The following is a 27,396-nucleotide window of genomic DNA, read 5'->3' as shown; positions in this document are numbered from 1 at the left end:
GTAGCAAGGAAGAGGTGCCTGGTGCTGACTGAAGGCTTTTTTATTTTGAGACGGAGTCTCTTTGTCTGCCAGGCTGGAGTTCAGTGGTGCCATCTCAGCTCACTGCAAGCTCTGCCTCCCGGGTTCATGCCATTCTCCTGCCTCAGCCTCCCGAGTAGCTGGGACTACAGGCGCTCACCACCACACCCGGCTAATTTTTTGTATTTTTCGTAGAGACGGGGTTTCACCATGTTAGCCAGGATGGTCTTGATCTCCTGACCTCATGATCCACCCGCCTTGGCCTCACAAAGTGCTGGGATTACAGGCATGAGCCACCGTGCCCAGCCGAAGGCTTCCTTGAAAGGGTGTGATGCTATTCCAGTTGGCAATGCCCCAGGCCATTGGAACATTGGAACTGCACTTCATACAGTGACCATGGGACCATGCAATAAAGTGTTACTTAGACTCAGTGCCTCGACCTGTAATCATGATTTCACACTCTGTGCCTGGCAAAAGATTCTGTTCTGAATAACTTTATTGCAAGTCACATAATCTTGGTTTAGACTTGACGCAACAGGAGGTTACAGAGCTGTAAATACTAACTGGTCATTACCTTATTGAGTTTAGAAAACTTTCAAGTTCGTGACATATGTTAATTGCACTTAAATAGACAGTGAGAGAAAGATTTATAAAGGCATCATTCCAAAGGATTTTTACATTTGGGTGTGCCTTACTCGATTACAAAAATTTCAAACCATCTTCCCACCTAGGGCCTAGGGCGAGTTTTCTCTTTCCCTGGGACTGAACTATCACAAAGCACTAAAGGGTTTAAGCAAACGTGAGTATCACTGAAAAGCACTAGAAGAAAGTCTCAATGTGGCTGGAAGAAACCAGAAGGCAAGATTGCCTGGGTGAGAAAGAAAACATAAAAATCTGTGTGTGAGATCACAAGCAGCAACTTCTCTGTGTTGACTTCAGATGTCTTTCCCACAGTCAGGGCACAGGATGTCGTCCCTCTCTGTGAGGAAGCCACGCCCCACCAGTGAGAGGGAGCACTTCTTACAGTTAAAGCAGTCGTTATGCCACTGCCGTTCCTCAAAGGAGATGTATTTTGTGCCACCAAGTCCTGTTAACAGAGAGAAAATAATACCGGATGAAGAAAGTTAGAATCAGGCAACTGGGACTGAAGAAGGAATTCTGGTTTGATCCATTTCAAAGTTTGGATTGTGTAATATGGATAATGTGAATTTCTAGTGACTGGGTGTTGGGAATCCATATATAAATCAGATTCTATGCACAGCCTGGAGGATCTCGTGAATATCAGAAGAGATATATAAACTGGTTCCAAAATGATGGGATAAGTGCGATCAAAGAATGCTGACTGTGTATTTGTTATGTGTTTTCCCACAAAATGAAACTCCATGAGAAGAGGGAGCAGATTTCTCTTATGTCTTCACCAGGTGCCTCACGTTGCCTGGTGCTCAAATTTTTATGACTTAATGATTGAAGCACTGAAGGGAGTGTAGAAGAGGAAAAGGTTAATCCTCCCTGGGATGGCCAGGAAAGGCCTCACAGATAAAGTGCGATGTGGGTGGGAATGAGGGGAGAGGGATATTGTCGCAGTGGGAAGATCCTGAGAAAGCTGCAGACAGATAGAATGGAATCAAATATTTAAGGTACATTGGTCCCTGATTATAATACAGTTGGTTTTTACCTAGTGTTTTTTCTCAGTGCCACAATAACCACAATTCACATTCATATCTAATGTTTTACATTTAAAAGTGCTTTTATATAGATTGTATCACTTTATAAAGCTTAATGTTATAAACATTTACCTCAACAGAAGTTACTGCTGAAAACAGCATTAAAGATGAATATGTTCTGGCAAAAGATTACATTTTCCCCCGAAATGATTCCAAGGGAAATCTGGTATATAAATGACCAGAAACAGATATTTTAACATAGGTAAAGTGTAAATACTGTGTTTTTCTTCATATTTTAATTTCACATGGAAATGTAATGAGCTCTGCATTACACATGAGAGTACTGTTTTAGCGACCTGGGAAGGTGAGTTAGCTGAGTTAGGTGAACTTGGTTCTAGGCCTAAGGGAAAAGAAAGTCAAGGACAAGTACACAGGGGGTGTATAGATGTGTTTCTGTAGTTACACTGAAAAGCCACACAGGAAAGCCAGGCCACCGGGTACTCCAAGTGTCTGCCACCTTCCTCTGATAGGAACGAACCAGTCAACTGAATGCAACGGGATTGCAAATCCCACATCATAAAACTTCTCCTGTGTTATTACAGAACACACACTTTTCTCTCCCCACCCAGTCACTCATTTGTGTAGCGATATGTGGTGACCATTTAAAGGACTTTAGTGTGAAGTCATCTGTTCACACTGAATTTCTCCAGCCTGCTTAATAGTCTAGTCCAGAAGCCTGGTCTGCCAGCCAGCCAGATTTTGGGCTCTCACTTAGCTGAATTCTTTGGGGGAATACAATATGAAAAACTCCTTAGAATGTACCCTCTGCCCTCATATAGCTATGGCCTTGTGGTAGAAGCTTCCCATTAAGATGTTTTGGAGTACAACCGTCCCACTAAGATGCTAGGGGACACTTCTGAGAACACAGCACAGCTGCTAAGCCTGAAAGGGCCAGTTTTTATTGTGCTTTTGTGATGTCACAGGCTCACAGACTGCAGTTTTAGAGATAATCCAACCCAAAGCAGAAACTAAACCGGAGCACTGGCCATATGGTTGTGATCAGGTGGGCTGCAGAGGAAGGAATCATTACTTGCTGAAGCATAGCCAGTGCACCAAGGAGAGGAAAGCAGATAGGCAGAAAAGTCTGCTGTGTTCAGAGCCTTAGGGAGGTCTGGGGAGTTTAGGGATATAGACAGGGTCACATGCTAAAATGCTAGGCCTTGTTCAAGCTTCCAATCGCCCCTGGAAGTGGGAACCCCGGGACACTCACCGCTGATGGGGTTGGTGCACCCAGCACACTTCTTGGCATACAAGTCGCAGAAGCAGTTCAGGCAGTAGGCAAAGTCATCGCGAGCCGTGAAGCGCTGCCCAGACAGCTGCTTCCTGCAGGCGGTGCACACGAAGCACTCCTTGTGCCAGGGCTGCTCCCGGTAAGTGACCCCTCCCGTGGTGATGGGCTGCAGGGATGAGGGGGAGAGTTAGTGTGGCCTCTGTGCTTGGCAGACATCTTCAGTCTCAGCTACTGCCACTGGATGATGCAAGATCCTCATCCAGAAACGTCCAGTTTGTTAAGTCACCAAGAAGCTGCTTTACAAACTTCACAGTCACTCGTCACCCTCGCCACACGCTGTCATTCCAGTGTCATAGGCCCTGGCTTTCCTGTTAGTGAAACTGGAGCTTGGGGTTGCCCTCAGCCCTTCCCAGGGATGCTGGGGATCTAAGGCATAGGGTGCCTCAGTGGTGTTGCCACCTTTCTGAGCAGGGAAGCAGCACAGTGGAGGGGTCGGGATTCAATACAGCATCAAGGAGACCTGGGTTTGAATCCTAACCCTACTCCTTACCAGCCCTGTGGCTGGGAGCAGGTCATAATAAAGATCTCTGCACTTCAGTTTTCTCATCCAGGAAGTGAGGGTGATGAGGTTAAATGGGCAAGTTGATGAGGAGTCCTTACTTAGAAGCCTGGCAGGGCTGGCGGCTCACACCTGTAATCTCAGGACTTTTGGAGGCCGAGGCAGGTGGATCACTTGAGGTCAGGAGTTCGAGACCAGCCTGGCCAACATGGCGAAACCCCATCTCTACTAAAAATACAAAAAATTAGCTGAGTGTGGTGGTGCACCTGTATTCCCAGCTACTCAGGAGGCTAAGGCAGGAGAATCGCTTGAACCCTGGAAACAGAGGTTGCAGTGAGCCAAGATCATGCCACTGCACACCAGCCTGGGCAACAGAGTGAGACTCCTTCTCAAAAACAAAACAAAACAAAACAAAAACCCTGGCAAGTGGTAACCTCTCCAATGCCACTCACGAGCCTGTCTCTCCAGCCACTTACGGTGAAAGAAGGAAGATGCTTAAAGGACAGCCAGGACTAGCACCTGCTGATGCCACAAGAAGAGATGGGCATCTTGGAAGTTTTGGGAAAAATAAGCTGGATGCCTTCATTCTCACCTGCCTTGTGGTCTTAGAACATCTGTGAGGTGAAGCTGCAAAGCCACATGAGGTGGAACTGGCCATCAGTACCTCAATTTTACCTGATATTTTTCTCCAAATGTTGCACCTCACATTCTATTTCAAAATGAGTGCTTGGTGGAGCTGAGTAAGCTATCAGAGAGGAGTGTAGGTGGCCTCAGCTTGGCAAACGAAGGCTGTGGAAGATGGAGTGCAAGCACCTCACAATCAAACTTTTTTGCTTTTTATTTTTTGAACATTTCAGTATCATCCAGTAACTCTTTTGGTCTTTACATAAAGCTTGTGAAGTAGGAAAGATATTATCTTAATTTTATGGATGAGTAAACTGAGACTCAGAGAAATTAAAAAGTGACTTGCCAAAGAATTCATAGCTGGTTAATGACGAAGCAGGAACTAGAATTCCGGACTCCCTTCTATCTTGTATTCTTTTCATTAAACCATAAATCATGAAGCATCTTACTATAACCCACCCCACTGCACAAGAGAATGAACACCAAACACGCTTGGTTGCAACGTATCCATGTGAATGCAGTAGCCTGTGTGTGTAAGACATCTCTGCCTGCAACATGCGTCCTCAGTCCTCCCTTGCTCCGGATTCCATCCTTCCCACCCACATCAGCTAACTCAATGCCTCTGAGCATAGCATGACTTTCTCAGAGACTCCTTCCCTAAACACCACCCTGGCCCCCAACTCCTCAGATTAGTTGAGGTCCCTCCATTCCACACTCTGCTCTTCTCCTCCATAGCACACTGCTCAGTAACTACTGACGGGTTTGACACTGGAGTGTACTTCCACCTAGACTACAGTTAAGTGTCTGCATCTTGTCCAGCATCAGATCCCCAGTGCCTGAGAGGGCCAAGTTCGTGTCGAGGAATGGATGCTTCTGGCATGAATGTTTTTGTGTATTTAATGAACATGCACACAAAAAGCATGCATCCCAGAAGGATGTGTTGCTTTCATTTCTGCAAATGAATAAAGCACACATTGGAAAGATGACAGAGGAAGAGCAACTCAGATGAACTTCCGTTAGGTCTTGATGAGAAAAACAAACCAAAATAAAAATAAAAAGGGGAGAGAACAGGGAAGAGGGTTCCTAAAATAAAAGCAGGAATGAGAGCTCAATCTAGGAATAAAGAAAAAAACAGGAGTTTGTGAACAGTCTGGCCAACAAAGTGAGACACCGTCTCTACTACAAAAAAAAAAAAAAAAAATTAGGTGGGTTTGGTGGTGGCACCTGCCTGTAATCCCAGCTGCTCAGGAGGCTGAGGCAGGAGAATCGCTTGAACCCGGAAAGCAGAGGTTGCAGTGAGTTGAGATCATGCCACTGTACTACAGCCCAGGTGGCAGAGTGAAACTGTCTCAAAAAAAGAAAAAAACAGAAGCATAAAAGGAGAGGAAATAAAGAGAAATAAAATTTAAAATAACAGTAAAGAACAAATGGGGCCAGGCGTGGTGGCTCACGCCTATAATCCCAGCACTTTGGGAGGTGGAGGCAGGTCGATCACCTGAGGTCAGGAGTTCCGAGATCAGCCTGGCCAACATGTTGAAACCCCATCTGTACTAAAAATACAAAAAAACCGGCTGGGCATGGTGACGCACGCCTGTAATCTCAGCTACTTGGGAGGCTGAGGCAGGAGAAATTGCTCGAACCCAAGAGGCGGAGGTTGCAGTGAGCCAAGATCGAGCCACTGCACTCCAGCCTGGGCGACAATGTGAGATTCTGTCTCAAAAAAAGAAAAAAAAAATGGAAATGAGAGAAAGACTGAATGGAAATTGGTACGAATACTCAGCACTTAGAAAAGGTGTGGGCAAGGTGGGGATATTCTTGCCCAGGCCAGCCAGGTACAGGTAGCAGCATCGGGGATGTTTCTCCATGGCCCAGACACAAGGGTAGAGGCCCCAAGGGCAAAACAGCAGAAGCTGGGTGAGCAGAGTCAATAAGAGGAGGAGAGCAAACAGAACCTGTGATGAGTTCCACAGCTGGCACTGCCCAGGGCGAGTGAGCAGTCAGAGGGTGCCACTCAACAGGCTGATGCAAATCCTAACAGGACAGAGACGCTGGAAGCTACAGCATAATAAGAGTTGCGTGTGTCTAAGAGTCAGAGGGCACAGCAGAAAACTAAGCTACACCCGGAAGGGTGCAGGTCGGGGGGCAACTGGGCAGAGAGATGGCTTCCTACAGATATGCAGTTCCCTTTCTTTCTTTAACCCTAACAGAGCCATGACTGGAATAGCACATTATCGAGTAGATAAGTTTATTTATTTATTTTTTTTAATTTTTTGAGATGGAGTCTCGTCAGTCGCCCAGGCTGGAGTGCAGTGGTGGGATCTTGGCTCACTGCAACCTCCATCTCCCGGGTTCAAGTGATTCTCCTGCCTCAGTCTCCTGAGTAGCTGGGACTACAGGCGTGTGCCACCACACCCAGCTAGGTTGTGTATTTTTAGTAGAGATGGAGTTTCATCATGTTGCCCAGGCTGGTCTTGAACTCCTGACCTAAGGTAATCCACCAGCCTTGGCCTCCCACAGGTGATCCACCAGCCTTGGCCTCCCACAGTGCTGGGATTACAGGCATGAGCCTCCATGCCCGGCCAGAGTAGATACATTTAATAAATGATCTGTCCCATATCCATGGGGGCAGACTTTTCTCCTTTACTTTTCTTCTCACATCCGTCTCTCTCTCCTCCCTTCCTCTCCCCCCTCTTCCTTCCATCTTTCTCTCCCTCTCAAGTTTGCAGTTGTTTTCTTGTTTTATTCATGGAGAGAAGCTGAACAAGACAGCTTTGGGATGGTGGCTCCCCTTCCCTCTAACCTCAGGTTATCAACATAAGAACATATTTAGAAATGGTCTAGAAGAAGGCTGGGTTAAACGATTTGATCACAGAGCTCAACAATATTGATGTCTTTGAAAGAAGGATGGACACCCAGACCCAACGGATAAATGCTCAGAATGTAAGGCAGGACAGGTACAGCTCCCACGCCACTTAAGTATCACAGGTATCCTTGGTTTTGGAACGAGAACTGACAGACATGGACCATGGAGGCAAACCGGCCAGAATGTGCAAGGGCCAAGGGGGCATCTGAGATACCTTTTTGCACTGAACGCACTGCATGGCATGTTGTTTCTCATAGCAGGGCACACAGAAATTCTGATTGTCTTTGGGGATGAAACTCTTGGTTCCAATTGGCTGCTGGCAGCGGTGGCAGATGAAGCAGGTCTCATGCCAGCTGCTGCCCTTGTACTCCATCTTGCGGGTACCTGTCATCAGGGTCAAGAGGAACACAGCAGAGTTATGGTTAGAGGGGTGTGGAGTCCCAGCAATCCGCCTTCAGAGCTTGCTGCCCTCTAGTTTTATGACCAGAGCAAGCCACTTCAGCTCTTGAAGGCTGGCCTCTAAATGGAGGTAATTCCTATTTTGTGCAGGGCGTGGACTTTGTCTTTTGGTTCACTACTGTACACCCAGCTCCTAGAACAACACGTGTACATTTTAGGTACTTAACATTTATTTATTGAATATCGTGGTTAGGAATGTTAAATCTAAAAAAAGTTAAGTCTCTCTCAGCAATGCAAAGTATAAAGAGAAGTGTGGCATAGCTCTGATGAATTCCCATGGAGCATGACTTTTGGAGTCTAGGGACTGTATTCACCTACTGCACACCTGATAATGAACACCCCGTCTGGTTCACATCAGGATGGAAATGGCTGGAGTGTGAATGAACCTGGAACCTCGAACCTGATTCAGTGAGCAGCCTCTACAACACTCAGTTTACATACTGCCTGTTGAACCAAGTTGTGATGTATCTAGGTAGTTTTATGCACTGTACTAAGTGCTATAATTAAAACCTACATGTAGTTTTTTTTTGTTTTCGAGACAGGGTCTCACTCTGTCACCCAGGCTGGAGTGCAGTGGTGCGATCCTGGCTCACTGCAGCCTTGAACGTCTGGGCTCCAGGGAAATTCCTGCCTCAACCTGAGTAGCTGGAACTACAGGTGCACACCACCATGCCTGGCTGAAATCTTCATGTGTTACTTGTACATCCCATTTAGTAATTGCCTAAACCTGCACCATCCATTGTCTTTTGAATAACTATTAGCATTTGATACATTTCTACCATTTCTCCAAGTGAACTGAGGAGCTCTAGAGAACTGAAACACTTATGGGTCACCCCTGCCACCACCAAGCTGGACTCACTGCAAATGCTCGGTGTTTGTTGACTGACATTTTTTCATTTTTGTTTGCCAGAAAGAAGTGTATCTATTTATAGTAACAGATGATTCCAGATAGGCATGTAAACAAGTACCCTTCATATAAAGCAAATGTAAAGAACAATCTGGGGAAATAAGTATCAGGGACAAAGAAAGAGGAAAGTGTTGTAAGTGCCCGGACTAGCTGAGGGGCCTGGCCACTGTGTAAGACCAAATCCAGACTGCTGCCTGCTTTTCAAATGAAGTTTTATTGGAACACAGCCACGCCCATTAATTTACTTCCATTGTTTACATCCGCTTTCAAACTAGACGGCCGAGTAGTGTGCAGCTGTGTGCAGTTGTGCAGTTGTTGTGTAGTTGTAATAGTTGAGTAGTTGTGACAGAGACTGTATGGTCCACAAAGCCCCAAATATTTATCTGGTTTTTGAAGGAAAAATGTTGCCAATCCCTGGGGACTGTGGCATGAGGGTCACATACATGTGACTTCAACTGGGGGTCAGGGAATGATGGGGAATCAAGCCAACAGGGGGACTGCCCCGCTCCAGACCAGGTGGAAGCAGCTGCAGTAACACAGGTGGCTTATAGGAGTCTATAGACTAGTCCATAGCTCTCAGCCCCAAAATCTTATGGTCCCAAGGACAAAGCTAGGGGTTGTATTTTAGCTGGCTAGAAAGTTGGTCATGAAATGTCTGTCCTCCAGTAATTAGGAATGTGCTGAGAATTATCACGATTGTTATTTAGGATCATTTTCTCAGCTTCCTGTACTTCCAAGACCGGACATTTGAGATTATATAAAATAAGCAGGGTGTGTGTTGGGGGGCAATGTGTGAGAGGGAATTTGGGATGGTGACACGCAGCGATCTTATAATTCAAAACTAAGCTGTACAGTCTATGGAATTCAATTGTGGGGTGATGAATCCTAAAACAAACATTACATGAAGCAATTGAAATTCAAGTAAAAATAGTGGAAGGACTTTGAATTCACAAAGATTTTCTTCAACCTCCATGCATACTTTTGTCACTTGCTCTTTGGATCTCTGACCTTCATTCTGATCAAGCAGCCCAGAAGCCAAAGGATTTTGCCAATGAATATGGGGCAATTATGACTCTCATGGCATTCTTGTCGAGTTCTGAAATAAGTCTGATCAGATCAACACCAGTTCGAGGTCAACTCTACGTGCAGGGAATGCACAGGGCACCTGGAGCCTCAGGGACATGGTGCGTGCACCTCAGGCATGGCGACAGCAGTGGCCGCAAGTCTGCATGGTCATATGCAGCAATACCGGCAGGTGGCAGGAGCGTTCCTTCTCCTAACTGAATCGCACACTCTGAACCAAGTCTCCCGCAGGCGGAAGCGCAGTCTTGAAGAAGGGATGTCTTAATCTGATTCAAATAGTCAAATGAGGCTGGCTGCGGTGCCTCAGCCTTGTAATCCCAGCACTTTGGGAGGCTAAGGCGGGAGATCTCTTGAGCCCAGGAGTTGGCGACCAGCCTGGGCAACATAGGGAGTCCCTGTCTCTACCCCCCAAAAAAAAAAATTAGCCGGGTGTGGTGGTGTGTGCCTGAGGTCCTAGACATGTAGGAGGCTGAGGTGGGAGGATCATTTGAGCCCAAGAGGTCAAGGCTGCAGTGAGCAGTGATCGTACCACTACTCTCCCGCCTGAGCGAAAGAGCGAGATCCTGGCTCAAAAAAAAAAAAAGTCAAATGAGGAGCCAGAAATTTGGTTGCAGGGTTGGAGACAGAATCGCTACTTGAGTCTGCTCAGAGGCTGTGGTGCAACTGTAAGCAACGTCTGCTAATAGGGGCGCGAGAGCTGGTAAACCCCAGCACTGGGGTTACTGATGGTATTCCAGTTTCCTGATTGGTCATCAGGAAACTGACTTGTGTGGGGGGTGTGGAGCTGGTGGGTGAGTTTTGCACTTGTCCTCTAAATGTAAATTCACCGTAAAAGCTGTGCACTGACGCTGTAACCCATATTCATCTTGAATGGGTTCTAACACTTTTAAAAGTCAAACCCAGGCAAGCAAGTGCTTTGATTCAGTGTTTTGTCGGTGCTGGTTTGTTTTGCATACACCAGGATTCTTCTAGATGCCCTGCCTTTGGTGCCCAGTCCGTTTCTTCTGGCAGAGGCACCTGTAAAATGGGGATGAAGCCATCCAACCCAGGGAACACTGAAGATTCAATGGGATTCTGTAAAGCAGCAGTGTCTGACCCTGGTGTGTGTGCTCAGGGGCTGGAAGCTGTAGCTGTGTTGTTATTATTACTACACAGCATTTCTTACCACAGAGCCTGAATTCTTGCTTCCCTCATTCCTTAGTAGAAGAGGCTGCCGGCCAGTTAATTCTCAGATACTCAGTATGGGTTACCTCTCACTGAACTTTAGGTTTTTACTTCTTATCTGATCATGTTTTTCTTTTCTTTCCCTCCCGAGTAAACACCATGAGAAAGGGAAGGTGTGATGGTTAATTTTATGTGTCAGCATGGCTGGGCTCTGGTACCCAGTTGTTTGGTCAAAAAACAGGTTTACTTGTTGCCGTGAAGGCGTTTTTTAGATGTGACTAACATCTAAGTCAGTAAGCTTCGAGTGCAGCACGTTACCCACGTATCAGAGCCGGGCTTCATCTAATCGGTAGTGGGCCTTAGGGGCAAAGACTAAGGTTTCCCTAAGGGCAACTAATTCTTCTCAAGACTGCAATAGACACACCCTGCCTGAGTTTCCAGCCTGCTGCCCTACGGAATTCAAATGCTCCCATTTGGAACCGCAGTATCATCTCTTCCCTGAGCCTCCAGCCTGCTGCCCTGTTCTATAGATTCCAGACTTACCGCCTCCACAGTCTCATGAGCCAATCCCTTGAAATATATCTTTCTCTCTCTCTCTCTCTCTCTCTCCATATGTATGTATCTATGTGTATACATTTCTTTGATTGATTCTGTTTCTCTGGAGAACCTGACTAACACAGAAAGTCAAGACAGGTGAAAAATTCAAAATCCGGGAAATATGCATACTTTTTATGTCATGGTTGGTGCTAACAGTTAAAGTCTTTAAACAGCCCCTAGAGTCCCCAGTGGAAGCTTCCTTGGGCCCTTGTTCAGGAAACTAGTAAGGGTTTAATTTGTTTTTCAATTAATGTTGTGGTTCTTATTGTTACTGAGTGTTGTGTCTCTGCAGTGACTCCCTGTGGGGCAGGACACAGGTCAGCCTGGCTTTCTACGGGCTTCAGTTCTCATTTGCACTGTCGCACAGCACTGGGGCCCGAGTTTCCAGCCTCTGCAGGATCCACATGATCTTAGAAGAGGCCTTCCTGCCTGGAGCTGCCCCATCTAAAGTCACCATGCAGCCCTTCCAGCTGTTTTCCCTTACAGCTGCCAACCGGGCTGGGACTGTGTCAGCCTGGGCATTTTTCTTCCCTGTCATAGTGTGTCACAGTTGTTTTAAAGTTATATTAACCAGAGAAATGTAGTAGCAGTAAGAAACCATCTTACCAAAGGTCAAATTACCTCCTTGCCTTTTTAAAAAATGATTATTCCTTATCCTACATAACTTTCTTTTTTTTTGAGACGGAGTCTCACTCTGTCACCCAGGCTGGAGTGCAGTGGCGTGATCTCGGCTCACTGCAAGCTCCACCTCCCGGGTTCAGGCCATTCTCCTGCCTCAGCCTCCCGAGTAGCTGGGACTACAGACGCCCGCCACTATGCCCGGCTAATTTTTTGTATTTTTAGTAGAGACGGGGTTTTACCATGTTAGCCTGGCTGGTCTCAAACTCCTGACCTCGTGATCCGCCCTCCTTAGCCTTGCAAAGTGCTGGGATTACAGGGGTGAGCCACCACACCTGGCATCCTACATATCTTTCTAAACTATTTCCTATATGTCAGTCTCTTCAGTATTTATTTATTATCAAAAACAAAGCAAACCAACATGATGAAACCCCATCTCTACTAAAAATACAAAAATTAGCCAGGTGTGGTGGTGCACGCCTGTAGTCTCAGCTACTCAGGAGGCTAAGGCAGAAGAATCTCTTGAACCTGGGAGGCAGAGGTTGCAGTGAGTCAAGATTGCACCACTGAACCGTGTTGGCCAGGCCGATTTCAAACTCCTGACCTCAAGTGATCCACCCACCTCAGCCTCCCAAAGTACTGGAATTACAGGCATGAGCCACCGCACCCAGCTTCTTTCTGTATTTTGAAATTCCATATATTTTTGTCCACTTTGCTTTTTAAAATAAAAGATTCTGCTCTCCTACATAAAAAACAAAACAAAACAAATAACTCCCCCCACATACACGCACAAAAAAACCATGAGGGACACAGTCCCATCAACACACAAGGCACCTTTATTGCCATCCTCGGCACCTGGCCCAGTTGCAGCTGTGCCCTTTTTGACTGTCCGTCTAGAACACCAACTCTACAAGGGCAGAGGACCAGGTGCACCTCGGCTCACACCCTACGAATGCTCAGCTCGAGCCCAGTGCCTGGCACGCAAGGGCACCATGCACGCTTGGTGAAATAACTGAATGAGTACAAATTCAGCAGGTAGAAGGGAAGAAAAGAGAAACTATCTATGGTGGTGGGAAAGTGGGGGCTGATGCAGGAGATGTATTTTTAAGGGGGATACCCACCATTTACTTACTCTAACAATTTGACTGCATAACACTGCCCCACGTGCACAGCAAAAAGATCCTGTTACTGCCCATGATAGAACCTGTATGTCCCTGCTTCGTAAGTACTCTAAATACTCCTCTGTAGTTCAAGGTCAAACTGGAAAGTCAACACGAGCGTCTGGAACCAAGTCAATGTGAACAGGGGGTCAGAGGAACGTGCACAAGGCTTGTAGCTAGACTGGCTCACGCATGAGAAAGGAGTGTCTCCTGACCTGGCATGATGGTCTTCTTGCATTCCTGGCACTTGGATGAGTACTCGTTGGAATAGCAGTCTGTACAGAGCAGCTGGTCCTCCTTGGCAGCAAAGGGCTTGTCCACCAGTGAGTTTCTGCACTGCGAGCAGTGGAAACAGGCTTCATGCCAGTGTCGGTCCTTGTAAGACAAGTCCTGTGGGGCCAGACCACACAAGACAGTCAGAGGTGGGACAGGAGGGCTTGGACCCACAGCATAGGGGCCCCTTGCGAATCTGCAGGGCAAACAAGGAAAGAAGTTGGGCCGAGGCACCCTGGCGCACCCACATTCATGCCCCAGGACCACCTAACTGCTGAAATCAATTAAGACTAGGCTGCTTTTCTCTTGCTGCATTTTAGAGCAACAGGTTAGACAGATGTGCATGTATGCACATGTCTGTGTGTGAGAGATGCTTCTAAAAAACAAAGGGATTTCCCTTATGTATTGCCTGCAAGAAAGAGAAACAGAAAACATGAACACCTATCAATTCGTCTCACACCACATCCGGCGACAGAGAAACAGACTGCAGGACGTCCTTGGCTGAGGGAGCCCTGCCCAACTCAGATCACTCTGGTCACCGGCATGGCAGAGAGGCTCTGGGTGTCGGGATGTTCACAGGAGGCCCAAGGACTGTTTGGTGGGAGACGGTCAGGAGAGGCTGTGTGTGTGGGTGCTACCTCTGTGGGTGGCCGTGAGCTGGGGGAGGAAGGGAATTTCAGGCAGAGAAAGAGCACAGACACAGAAGATCTGGGGACGGGGGGCATGTCAGATTGGAGGGACCACAGGCCGGGGCGAGGGGGGAGGGCCCCCCGGCCTGGCTGGACTGGAACATATGGCTGCCTTTTTGCCTTTTATGTCTGTGTAGAGATTCCGTTGATCCTGAAGGCAGTGGACAGCTGCTTTTCACCAGGAGAGTGAAGTGCTCAGACTGGGGGACGGGTAAGGATGTGGGAGTGGAGGGGGGTGAGGGTGGGAGAAGTGAGACAAAAACTGAGCACACATGGGAGAGGCCCTGAGAAGACAGACGTGTGCTTTTGAGTAAAAGATGAGGGAGAGAAAGGAGCCCCGCAGAAAACTCGACTCCACACTTGGCTTCATCTTGCCTGAGGAATAAGAGAACCCTCCACATTTGCCTTTTAAAAATGACATACGGCCTTTTTAAAGTGCCAATACAAAATTAAAATAACAATCTCTTTATGCCCAGCTTTATCTTAGAAAGGATATGTTTCTATTGCTGTCTTTGTGTTCCCAGCTCTGACCCCAAATCATCATCCATTTATACATGAGGCAGAAACAGAATATTAGGCTCTGCACGGTTTCCTGGGCAGGCTTCCAGTTGGTAGGTACCCTGAACAGGGCGCAGGAGGGCTGTTCACGCGATGGCCCTGAAGAAGAGCCTGCCCACGATGTCTCTGTTACTGAAACCGAAGTCGAAGCTGGAGTTATGCTGAATGTAGGACGTGAAGACATGGATCTTGGCCTTGATTAGAAAGTCCTAAAACACCAGCTAACTCGGAACCAAAACTAGAACAAACAGTTCTCTTTTGCTGAAGTATCTGTGTGTGTGTGTGCACATGCGCATGCACGTGCACATGTGCATGTATGTGTGTTTTCCCGGAACCTGGAACCAAACTAAAGTTATTTGATTTAGTGATCTCTTTGCGCATTTTGTTTTAGTTCAAGGAATTTTAAAAATGTGAACGCTGAGACACTTTGAAGACAGTCATGACTATGACCTTTGTGAGGGGTGACCTCTTGTGCTATCCCTGTTGGAAGTTTGCTTCCTGGAACATCTGGGAATAGGATTATTGCTGACGCAAGACGATAAAGAATGAAGGAGAGGTCGGGCACAGTGGCTCACGCCTGTAATCCCAGCTCTTTAAGAGGCAGAGGCGGGCAGATCGCCTGAGGTCAGGAGTTCAAGACAAGCCTGGCCAACATGGCGAAACCCTATCTCCACTAAAAATACAAACATTAGCTGGGCGTGGTGGTGCATGCCTTTAGTCCCAGCTACTTGGGAAGCTGAGGCAGGAGAATCGCTTGAACCTGGGAGGTGGAGGTTGCACAGCCTGGGTGACAGAAGGAGACTCCGTCTCAAAACAAAAGGAATGAAGGTGAGAGGAACATAGAGTGCTCTCAAAGCTGGACTAAACACCCTTGTTTCTGCGGAATTCGTTCTCACCTGAGCCCAGCACCTCTGGGTATTGTGGGTCCCCTGGGGTAGGCACTGCCTCTCAGGGGGACTCGGGGGCAGGTTGCTGAAATGTCCAAGCCCTCCTCATCCTTGAGAACCCAAACTGGGTATGCACTGGGAGTTGGGGGCAGAGGGCTAACCCGTCTTTTGTATTTTTAGCTTAAAGTATTTTCAGAAATCTGAGGGGAACATCACCTGTGCTTTATTGGTTATTTTGACAAGTGAAATAGAGGACAAACTGCTTTGATTTGAGTTGATGTCTACACATGCGAACTCATGAGAAACAGCAAAGCCCACAATCTACATGGACATCATCATCGTTCAGGAACAGGCATGGTCTCCATTCTTTCCATGCACATGCCCCGGCTTCAAAAAGACATCTGAAACACTAGTGATGACCATCATTACCCCATCTGTGAGCTCCAGGCACGGTACAGCCCTGCAAGGTAAATGTTATTACTGAAGGTCAGAGAAGTTCCGTAACTTGCCCAGTCACATACCTGGCACGGAGCTGAGCCAAGCTTCGAGCTCAAGTCCTCCTGATGTGAAAGTTATTTCCACTGAACCAGCCCAGGCAAAATCCTGGTCGGGTCTGTGTTACTCTTTGCTTTCAAAACAGATAGCCTTGAGGAGATGTGTGTGTGTGTCCATTAAAAAAAATCCAGAAACGACCAAACTCTGGCAACTTTCTAGAACGTATTTTGTACCTAAATGAATGTGGCTCAGTATTGCCTTTGTTTAGACTTTGAATAAAATTGAACAAATCATTAGAAGCCCTATCCACCCAAAACAGTAATCAGCCTAATTTAAGAAGAGATGGAGATTTTATTCATGTTATCACTGTTAGAATGCTGATTGTGGAAGAAATGCATTAAGAATAAATTTTGTGTGGAAAACACCATGGCCGATATTAAAAGTAGAATTAGCATATGATTCAGCAATTCTACTTTTGGATATATACCCAAAAGAATTAAAAGTAAGGTCTCGAAGATATATTTGTACATCCACATTCATTGAAGAATTATTCACCAGAGCCAAAAGGTGGGAGCAAGCCAGATGTCTATCAATAGGTGAAGGGGTAAACAAAATGTGGTCTGTGCATACAATGGAATTTTATTCAGCCTTAGAAAGGAAAGGAATTCTGACTCATGCTACAGCATGGATGAATCTTGAGGACATGACGCTAAGTGAAATGACAAATCGGTCACAAAAGGACAAATACTGCATGATCTCACACATGTGAGATACTTAGGGAAGTCACATTCATGGAGACAGAAAGTAGAAGAGTGGTTGCCAGGGGCTGGGATGAGAGGGGAATGGGAGTGAGAATGTGTTCTGTAACCCATTGGGTTCTGTAACCCATTCATGCCTGAGGTTGCAATTTTTTGAATTTCTGCAATCAGCCCTTGGCGATGATCTTGAGCAGTAAGATATACATAAGTCCCACATGCTTAGCATTCCACTAATGGAATACTAGGCGTAAATGGGCTTGATGGGGGTAGTATTTCAGATTTGCAAGAAGCAAAAGCTCTGGGGATTGGTTGCACAGCCATCTGAATGCACTTACTACAGAACAGTACACTTAACAGTGGTTAAGAAGGTAAGTGTGATGTTCTGTGTATTTTACCATAGTTAAAAGAATAAAAAAGTAAGTTTTGGCCAGGCGAGGTGGCTCACGCCTGTAACCCCAGCACTTTGGGAGGCCGAGGTGGGCGGATCACCTGAGGTCATGAATTCGAGACCAGCCTGGCCAACATGGTTAAACCCCATCTCTACTAAAAATACAAAAATTAGCCAGGCGTGGTGGTGCATGCCTGTAATCCCAGCTACTCAGGAAGCTGAGGCAGGAGAATCTTGAACCCGGGAGGTGGAGGGTGGAGGTTGCAGTGAGCCAAGATCGCACCATTGCACTCCAGCCTGGGCAACAAGAGTGAAACTGTCTCCAAAAGAAAAAAAAGTAAGTTTTGATTGTTATGTAGTAGGTAAAAAACACCTTTTCAGAAGTTATCTCTGTCCCCCTGTGCCGGCGAGCCACCTCATAGAGGACTGCTCGTTTGGGGAAAAGCTGCAGAATGTTTTCCATGACCCAAGAGTCACTGTCTGGCTGGGACAAGAGACCTGAAGGAGCAGGCGCCAGGGAGAGGGGAGGAGATCCTTGGCCTCTCTCTGGGAAGATAGTTACTTTTTACATGGTGGCTGCCCTGCCCAGGGAGGAGGCATTACGCCCAGAGGGGTGGCAAGTTATCAGTGACAAGAGAGGGAAGAGAAATACGATTTCTAGAAAATTTGCCTTTTGGGACTGACCTTCAAGAAAAACTGAGAGAGAAATCTCCAAGGTCAACAGGAAAGCAAAGCCACTAGATGTCACCACAGCCAGTGGTCTGGTCATTAAGTCCCCAGATGGAGGAAAGAGCACATCAGCATGCCTGCACAGACATGGAAAAGCTGGCTAAGACATGCGCATGGGTCCAAGGCACTGCAGAATTCCATTTTTCCTACAGTTAATATTTATGGCACAAAAATGCAATAGCTACAGTTTAAGACTGATTCATTGACACGTGACACTTGAAACTGTCCCTCTAAATGTGGATATTATCCACCTGTTACTGGACTAAGCATCCATGCAAGACTTGGAGACCTTCTGCAGGCGCAGCCTGTGCCCCCACACCCTGCTCTATCGGATCCCACCTCGCAAGGTGAAGGCCGCATTCTCTCAGGACAACCTGGTCTGCTATATCCCCTGGGAACCATTTCGCCTTGGCTCCTGCCAGATGCTGCCCTTTCCCTTCAGGCTGGTGTAGAGTGGACACCTGAAAGTGCTCCCCGTCCCATTCGGGTTGGGGCATGCAGAGATCCAGGTTTTGTCCTAAGAAACAGAAGACAGAGTGCCTTCCACAAAGTGCCTTTTCCTGCCCAGGGCTGCGTTATCTCGGCATCATTCCCTGGGGCCATCTGCACTCAGCTCCGCAGTGTTTCTCTCAGCCTACCTTTATGACTGCACACACACGCATTCCTGAGTGAATATGCATGCAGCAGTTCCTAATTCTAAAACCTTCTAAAGGAAACTCTTTTCCCTGAAGATAAATATTAACCTATGCTCACGTTCTTAAGTTTTGTGGTGTACAATAACTAAAAATACTCTGTAAACAAGCTTGCATCATCGTTGTGGGTGGGTCCTCAGTGGGAACAGAACTGGCCCACCTCCCTGCTGCAGTACAGGGTGGTGGGCTTCCTGGGCCAGAAATGCCTGAATGCTTGCTGTGTGCAAGCAGGATGGGAGAGCATGAGGTCCCACAGTCCACATCTCTTGTATCACTGTGGGCCAAGCGCCCGCCCCTCTGGGATCCCAGGAGCACGTGATTAAATTGATTGGTTATTTCACCCTAGGGTTTCAATTCAAGGGCCCAAATGCCAGATTGACTAAACTTAAATCCTGGCTCCGCCCTATGCCAGGTACATCACCATTGGCAAGTAATCGAACCTCTCTTGCCAGATTTCTGACCTGTACAGCAGGAATAATGGACCTACCACTGGCTGTAGCAAGCATGTATAACAGTTGCTGGTATGTATTACAATTGCTCAATGGATGTTAGTATAAGTCATTATTTAGACCACAGCTAATAATGAGAAGAGTTGCCTCAATGTGTCACTTGCTGAACCTACATTTCCTTATGAAGACAGTCCTATCAATGAGAATATCTGCCACCTTAAAGCTCCACGTTGGTAACTCTACCACTCTACTTTTGTAGGTGCTTTTTCATTTTAAATCTAAAATTCTTTTTCTTAATTCTTCATACCTATTTTGAGCCATACAATAACTCTATGAAATAAAGTTTTATTCTTATAGATGAGCAGATTCAATGTAACGACACCAAAAAGTGTTTTCTCCAACATTCCCACTGCCCTTCCACCTGAAATGATCCGACAAAACTAAACTGTGCTCCTGTTTTTTACCTGGCACGTCAGCCCCTTTGCAGATTGACCCCAACTCGCTTTCCAACCTGACCCACTGCTCTGGTCCCCTCTTCCTCATCTCCATGCCTTTGACCATACTCTGTCCCTGGCCTTTGAATGCCCTTTCCCTTCTCCCCAAAAGGCCAAATCCCACTTGGCTGCAAGTCCCAGCTGAAATCTCATCTGTTCTGCAAAGCTTCCTTGGCTGGGGCAATGCTGGCTTCAGGGAAGCCATGTGCCACGCCGGCTACCTAGCTTGTATGTCTCTTTCCAAACCCTATTTGGAAACTCGTAGGTAACTAATTATGCCATGGGGTTTCCCTGTCACTCTCTGAATGGGGCGCCCAGTTTGTGTTGTCTTTAGAAGTCTGAGTCAAGTTAATAAATTCATGTCACTGCTTCCTCCTGGACTCGCTTCTTAAGAAAGTTCACAATAAGGAGGAAGTGAGGAAAGACTTTATGATAAGAGGAAGGTAACTCAATACTGCCAGGTTTGATTGTTTTAGAGATCTTGGCCAACATGGTATTCTCTGAGTCTCAGCAGGAGGGAAGATTTTAGCCACACGATTCCCTAGAGCTTAGAGGTAGACTAGAAAATGCCACCAAAAGGCCTAGAAGCAAGATTGTCATTGATTAGACCCGGGTGCCTGAGCCTGTGCTTCCTACCACACTCTGAATCTTTACCTGTAAAGACCTAGTGCCAAGTGACCCTTTTCTTTTCTTCTATCTATCTGTTCTGTCTGTCTATCTATCATCTATCATCTATCTGTTTAGAGACAGGGGTCTTGCTATATTGCCCAGGCTGGTCTCAAACTCTTGGCCTTAAGTGATCCTCTTGCCTCAGCCTCCCAAAGTGCTGGAATTACAGGCATGAGCCACCACACCCGGCTCAAGTGACTCTTTCCAAACAGAAAAGCTCCAAACCGATTTTTAGTTTCAGTTATTAGCACCATGCCGGTAGCTTAATTTTGCTATTTCATTAGTACTCCATTGTGAACAGCAAACATGAGTGTAACAGAGATAGCACTTAGATGCTGAGAGGAACAGGGTAAGAAATATGGACACCTTGACAGACTTGCTCAAGAACTTTAAGATGGAAATATCCGGTTTTAAATTCCTCTAGAGAGAAATTGAAAACAAAAAGAAAGAAAAAAAAAGTCTTTTATACTTCCCAGAAAAAAATACCAAGGCTAATCTTGTGCTCACAGAAATGTCATACATTGCAGTAAAATGTTGATAAACATGTAAGATTAGGCCCACACACTTCCTTTCTGGTTTTGTATTTTTCCATTGCAGAAACATTCCTAACATGGGCTGTGCCTGTTGCTTGGCTCCGAATGTGTCCTTTTTGAGACTTTAGCTGAGCTTTAGTGGCAAGTGGCCTGGAGGGAGCCCTGGACCTCTCAGTTAATGGAAGGTGGCTCTGGGTGGCAGGGTCACCCAGACTGAAACGTCTGGCTCTCATCCTCCCTCCTTCGCACCCCATTCCACCAGGGCTGGCACCAACCATTCTTGAGATCCATACGATTTCACTTCAGACATGGATTCTCATATCATTCATGCTCAGCATTATGAACAGATATTTTCTGCTTGAGATCATCAGGTTTCCAACTGTACATTCTTTCAAATCCTTACAAATAAAGATGCAGAAAAATGGACAACAGCAGAAATGACAGCACTGTGTTGGCATGTCACAGGTGCTCCCTAGACGTTAACTCATTCGATTACCCCGACGGTCCCGTGAGCTAGGAACCCCAGTGTATAGACATGGAAACGGAGGCTTATAGGTGGCAGGACTTGTCCCCTTCGCACAGCTTGTCAAAGGTGGAGCCAGGGAGATTTGGTTCCGGGGTCCAGCCTCGGTGCATGCGAGGTCACTGCTGAGCGCTGTGCACCTCTGCTGCTATGTCTTGTGGCTGAACTTCTGGTTTCATGCACTGACAGGCCAAGTTCATGCACTGACAGGCCCTTCTCAAGAAATCCATCCAGACAGCTTTGCTCCTGATCCTAGGACCCTGCTTGATTAAATTCCCTTCACAAACAGATTTTTGTCTTTTAGGAGGAAATCCAAATAAATACGCGTTTTCAGTGCTCATTACAAACTCTGTGGACAAATTCTACACGGAAGAAGATCCAAAAAGGTAATTTGCTCATTGAGAACTTAAAAACCACCCCAACAAATAAAAAAGCACCAGGTTGGCAGGCTGGACCCTGAGAATGTGACTGGAGCAGGCACTCTTCCCAGAAAAGGGTCCAGAAAGACCAGCGAGGGAGGCCTGTGTCACACCAAGGACAGAAGGGTGGGTTTTTCAAACCTGACCTTATAACTTTCACTAGGCTTGGTCAGAAACCTTCCAAAATATACCAGGGGCATCTAGATTTAACCCGTATGTGTGAAAACCTTCGTCTCCTATTTCAGAGCCCTGCCAGGTTGCCTTCTGCCAAAATATCACTGAACATTTCTGTCCATTACCAAACATTAACTGAGACTTTTACAGCCAATTTGATCATCACTTCAATGTTTCCTATTAACTACAAAAGCTGGAAAGAGAGTTTGTGAAACAACTTGAGCCTCAATTCTGCAATGTAATCATCACCATCTAAAGGGGCCCATGAGAAGAGTAGGGGCCTTTGACTGAAGGTCACTTGATTGAGGCCAGGTGGTCACCATCTCTTACTCATAAGGACTGACCACATCTGGCCCGAGAGTCGCATAGACAGGGTCCTGCCCGAGGCTGCAGGTAGCAGGTGGTATCGCATGCTAGGTGAGGACCCTCTGGGTCTGGGCTCAAATTGTACCTCGGATACTTCCTAATCCCTTTAACCCTTGGCAAGATCCTCATCCTCTCTAGGCCTCAGCGGCTACTCCATAAAATGGAATGAAAAAAGTTCCTACCTATAGGGTGTTAGGAGCAATTTAGATCATGCAGTTTAGGCATTTACAAGTGCCTGGAACAAGTCATCAGGCGATACACAGTGGTTTCAATGACTACCACTAGAAACTAAACCCTGAATGCTAGTTTCTGATCTGCAGATCTTTTGTTCCTGTTTATTATTATTTTTTTCTCTTCGTAGCACCCTCTAAGCACATGGGTGGGTATGGCGGCCAGTCCAATTTCATGGCATTGCTTGCAGACCCATGGAACATTCAAAGTCTAGGTTACGTGTGTCGCCCAGGGCTTACAATCACCAATTTGTTCAATGCACAGTATTAGCAGCAGTCTCTGGAGTTACTGGCCAGCCTATTTTTAATTTTTATTTTTTTAAGATGGAGTCTCGCTCTGTCACCCAGGCTGGAGTACGGTGGCGCAATCTTGGCTCACTGCAACCTCTACCTTCCAGGTTCAAATGATTCTCCTGCCTCAGCCCCCCAAGTAGCTGGGATTACAGGTGCACACCACCACACCCAGCTTATTTTTTTATTTTTTGTAGAGACGGGGTTTCGCCATGTTGGCCAGGCTGGTCTCCAGCTCCTGGCCTCAAGTGATCCACCTGCCTCGGCCTCCCAAAGTGCTGGAATTACAGGCATGGGCCACTGTGCCCAGCCCTATTTTTTCTTTAGTTTGTTGAATTTTTGAAGCCCAGAACGTAGGCAGATCCCCCAAAAACTCTGTAATCAGTCCACGAAAATATTTTGTTAATGCTAACAGGTATCCAAGAAAAGGTTCAGGAAGCATGTAACGTCAGAGGATCATAAAATTGTATTAGCATTGCCTATTCTCCACTATTACACTGGCCATACAAATCAATAATCTTTACCCTTTGAGATCACAGCATTTTCCCAGAGTAACTTCATAGAAATAAAGATTACAATTCAGTGGCTACGTAGAGAGGATGTTCAAACTATAGAACAGGCTCTGAAGTCTTGCCTGTCTCATTTAAGTAGGTGAGGACTCTCAAAATTAGCCTAATTCCCATAGGCATGCCAACATTTAAAATTCACACACATGAACATGTCCTTTAGAGGGAAGTAGCTGAGGCCTGTGGTGGCTGTGCTATTTTAAGAGAAGAGATTGGCCACCAGACCGAAGAGCACAGTTCCTCTATCAGGTATCTCCCCGCCTGCCAGGACTGTGGGCTTTACTTCCAGAAAAAAACAGGAACATTTTTTTCTATCATTGCTTCCACTACAAACCCAACTACCCGATTATTTTTGAAAGTCAAGCAAAGCACGCCTAAAGCATCAAAAGCCCCAAATGCCAAGGTCTCGCTTCAACTCAATGTCTCTTTTTGTTCCAAAATGTAGAAAATCATACAGTGTAACCCCACGTATCTCAAAACATTAATCCGGGTTGAAAAGTTCAGCACAATTCACTCCTGGCTTGACAGCAGCCTTGATGATTTTGGCTCCATTTGGGAGACTCTTGTTTATTTGCTCATAAAACATGCGTGTAAGGATGATGGCTTTTAAGGGTCTTTCCACTAAATCACTGGAGAAACAGCAAGTGATTTTTGTTTTGTTTTTATTTCAGCCACTGGTCAGGGATGATTAGCCCCAAATATCCAAAATCTGTCCTTGAAAGTGAGACTTACCTTTTGCCAGATGATATCCGAACCTCTCACCTACGTAAGTATTTCTTTTCCAGCTAAAGCTTTTATAATTATATTTTTCTCAGGCTATCTACTTCTTCCTCAAACTGGACATTTTTATTGATGTTTCCAAAATGAAAAGCGACAAAGAGAGAGGGCGAAGCTTCTGAAAGGTGTGTGGAAGGGACATGTCACGAAAAGAATAAGGAAGTAGTCAGCAGAAAGGTGGCAGTCTGGAGCTTACCCTGTCAGCTGCTAGAAGAGTACGAGTGCAAGTGCAAGGGCTTGTATCTACATATTAGAAAGACCCTATGAAGCAGACCCCTGGTTCTCCCCAGTTTTTGTTTTTTTTTTTTTTTTTTTTTGAGACAGAGTCTTACTCTGTGTCCCAGGCTGGAGTGCAGTGGCATGATCTCGGCTCACTGTAACTTCTGCCTCCCAGGTTCAAGTGATTCTCGTGCCTCAGCCTCTCAAGTAGCTGGGATTACAGATATGCACCACCACGCCCAGCTAATTTTTGTATTTTCAGTAGAGACAGGGTTTCGCCATGTTGGCCAGGCTGGTCTCGAACTCCTGGCCTCAATTGATTCACCCGCCTTGGCCTCCCAAAGTGCTGGGATTATAGGCTTTGAGCCTATGCCCCTGGCCTGGTTCTCCCCATTTTATAGATGTGGAGATGTGCACGGAAGGGTCAAGTAACTGACCCAAGGCCACACAGCAAGTGAGACACAGAGCCTGGGCTGGAACTGGGCAGTCTGGTGGCTGAGCTCTCATGCTTGTCCTGTTAAATACATGAAAAGGGACAGAGAAAAGTCGTCAGGTGCAGTGAGGCACGCAGCAGGCAAGACAGGATACAGGAAGATACACAACTTCTAGAGTAGCCAGATCAGCTATTTTTGCTTATGGTAGTTCAAAGGTTTGGCACAATACCACTGCTGAATTTCGTTTCTTTTACATTCAGCGCAGCATCTGCCCTGAAGCCAAAAGACACACGGCTGCAGCATTGGTTTAGGGGGCTGGTGCTGTACCTCTTTCGTCTCTGTTCAGGGCAGAGGTCTCTTTCGCTACAAGATGGAAACCACCCTCAACTGTCACTAAATCCCTGGGAACAGAAAGTGATGGTGCAGCCTTCTGATTCCTGTCTTTCCTAAGAATGATGTGATCAGAGAAGGAAATAGAAGGAACACATGTTGGATGTGCTAGAATGATCCAACTGCACGCATGGCCTAAGTCAATCAGTCAGCGGCAATGTGCTGATATTAACGACCAGGGAGGAGAGCAGCAAAAATCCCTACAGAGCGCAAAGCAACGAGAGCAGAAAAGAGATAGTAAAATGCCATGAACTGACTTGGTGCCCATTCAGTTGGGAATCCCTTTAGAGATGCCAAAGGAACCCCATTTTGTAGCCAGTTTCACGGCACTCAGGATGACAGCCACATGAGGGGTTTCACTGGGGTGTTTTAGAAGCCGTTTGCGGGTGAAGGTATCAGAGAGTTCAGAGCTATGGATGGGTCCCCCAGGGTGTCCTTCAGCAATCCAGGTTGGAACAAGGGTCTGCTGAGAAGTGCAGGTCAGGGTTCACCACCCTCAACCACGGGGCAGTTGGTACAAGTGACCAGTGGTCTTTGCTGAACCGCGCTGTGACATGCCAGGAGAGCCGTGAACACATTTCCCCACTGAGAGGAAACAATACAAATCCTGTCCTTCTCTCATCAAAGGAAAAGAGCTCACAATCTTCCCAGGACTTTGTGCTTTTATGTGCCCATTTATCCAGGAACCAACGCTGGTTGTCTCATGTACACATTCATTCATCAAATATTGACTGAGCACAGCACCTGCTCCACGTTACTCACCACGGGGCAAACAGACAAGAGGAAGAGAGCACCACCCTTAAGAAAGTTCCAATATTGGTAGGCAGCTGGGTAGTTAGATAAGGGCACTAATTGCTAGAATACAGAAAATGTACTTAGAGACACTAAGCACAAAAGTCCTGGCAAGGCCGTCACCCAGTGCTTGTGGGCAGAGATCACATTCGCTAGAGGGAAGAAGCTTCCGAAAGGCTACACGCAGGGTCCACGCCCCTCAGAGGGGGCTCAAGAGACAGACTTCAGTGGTGGATCAGGGCTTCAGCACAAACCACAGAGAAACCCGTGTTTCCTAGGGGAGCGCCGGGGACCCGCAGAGGCCCGCAGCAGGTACCTTGCAGTCACAGCCGATGGGCTTCCCACACTCCTCGCAGGTGTTGGCGAACAGGGTCTCAAAGCACACCACGCAGTAGGGGCTCTCCTCCCGCAGGACGTACTTCTTGCCAAAGAGAGATTCGTTGCAGTGGTGGCAGTCAAAGCGCTCAGTCATTTTGACTCCTGGCTTTTCAGCAACCTATCAAAAAGAAAATAAAATCCAAGTCCCATTAAGCACTCTCTGAAAGGGGTGCACGCAAAGGCATTAACTGTCCCACTGTCTGTCATCTTTAGCCGAAAGGTTGCTAATTCCTCTGGATGAATAATTAAAACTCACCCTTTAATCGGTCATAATTTTTAATGATAACACCTTTTTTCATTAGCTAGGGCGGTTTTGTGCTTGAATGCATTCCACTTTTTTTTTTTTTTTTTTTTTTTTTTTTGGAGACAGAGTCTTGTTCTTTTGCCCAGGCTGGAGTGCAGTGGTGCGATCTCGGCTCACTGCAACCTCCGCCTCCCAGGTTCAAGTGATTCTCCTGCCTCAGCCTCCCGAGTAGCTGAGATTACAGGCACCTGTCACCACACCCAGCTAATTTTTATATTTTTAGTAGAGACAGGGTTTTACCATGTTGGCTAGGCTGGTCTCAAACTCCTGACCTCGGGTGATCTGCCCACCTCAGCCTCCCAAACTGCTGAGATTACAGGCGTGAGCCATCACGCCTGGTCACATTCCACTTCTTGAAAAGCACAAATTATTTTTTACTGTGTCAGAAAAAGCTATCTCAGTTCTAAATGCAGGTAAGGGCTGACACCAGAGCCCCCATCCTGTCTGGCTGTGACCCGGCCTTGCATCTTCCCCTTCTCCCTGCCTCCAAAATAGAAAGGCAGGCATAGAAATAATACATCCATTTCTATAAAAAGATTTTCCGTGAGCTCCTCTTTATGATTCATGATTTGAATAGGAAGAAATCACAGTGGCAAAAGGGAGGGAGATCTGACCTGGGAAACCTGAGATTAGATGCAATGAGGGCGCTATTACCCTTGACCTGGGAGTGCAAGCTGACCTTGCACAAGAAAAACTGCCAAAGTCCCTGAGGATGAATCATTGCTCCCTGCGGGTAAGATCATCCTGCAGCTGCCCAGGTACCCTGAGAGCAGGATAAAGGGAAAGACTCACTCCCCAAAACAACGATATCAAATAGTCAGAAATGCAGCGGCTGCAGTCAGTGGCTCCCTGGGCAACACCTCAAGCCCTTCCAACAGGAACAGGACACTGGCGAGGTTGCAGAGAAAAGGG

General features: G+C 46.6%; 1 protein-coding gene across 8 annotated transcripts in view; it reads right to left on the bottom strand.

Moving 5' to 3' along the window:
* Positions 1 to 496: 496 nt before the first annotated feature.
* Positions 497 to 27,396, bottom strand: part of FHL2 (four and a half LIM domains 2) — a 77,933-nt gene continuing 51,033 nt past the window's right edge. For all 8 annotated transcript variants that reach the window (XM_016949218.3, XM_016949217.4, XM_016949214.4 and 5 more), the window contains 5 exons: positions 26,119 to 26,298; positions 13,223 to 13,397; positions 7,234 to 7,403; positions 2,953 to 3,139; positions 497 to 1,105 (listed from right to left, as the gene is read on the bottom strand). In XM_016949218.3, the coding sequence (XP_016804707.1) occupies positions 954 to 1,105; positions 2,953 to 3,139; positions 7,234 to 7,403; positions 13,223 to 13,397; positions 26,119 to 26,274 (840 nt within the window). In that variant the 5' untranslated portion in view covers positions 26,275 to 26,298 and the 3' untranslated portion in view covers positions 497 to 953. The remainder of the gene's footprint in view (positions 1,106 to 2,952; positions 3,140 to 7,233; positions 7,404 to 13,222; positions 13,398 to 26,118; positions 26,299 to 27,396) is intronic.

This window comes from Pan troglodytes, chromosome 12, assembly GCF_028858775.2.
Source record: "Pan troglodytes isolate AG18354 chromosome 12, NHGRI_mPanTro3-v2.0_pri, whole genome shotgun sequence".
NCBI classification, from domain to species: Eukaryota; Metazoa; Chordata; class Mammalia; order Primates; family Hominidae; genus Pan; species Pan troglodytes.
This window is presented reverse-complemented; position numbering and strand designations above follow the sequence as displayed.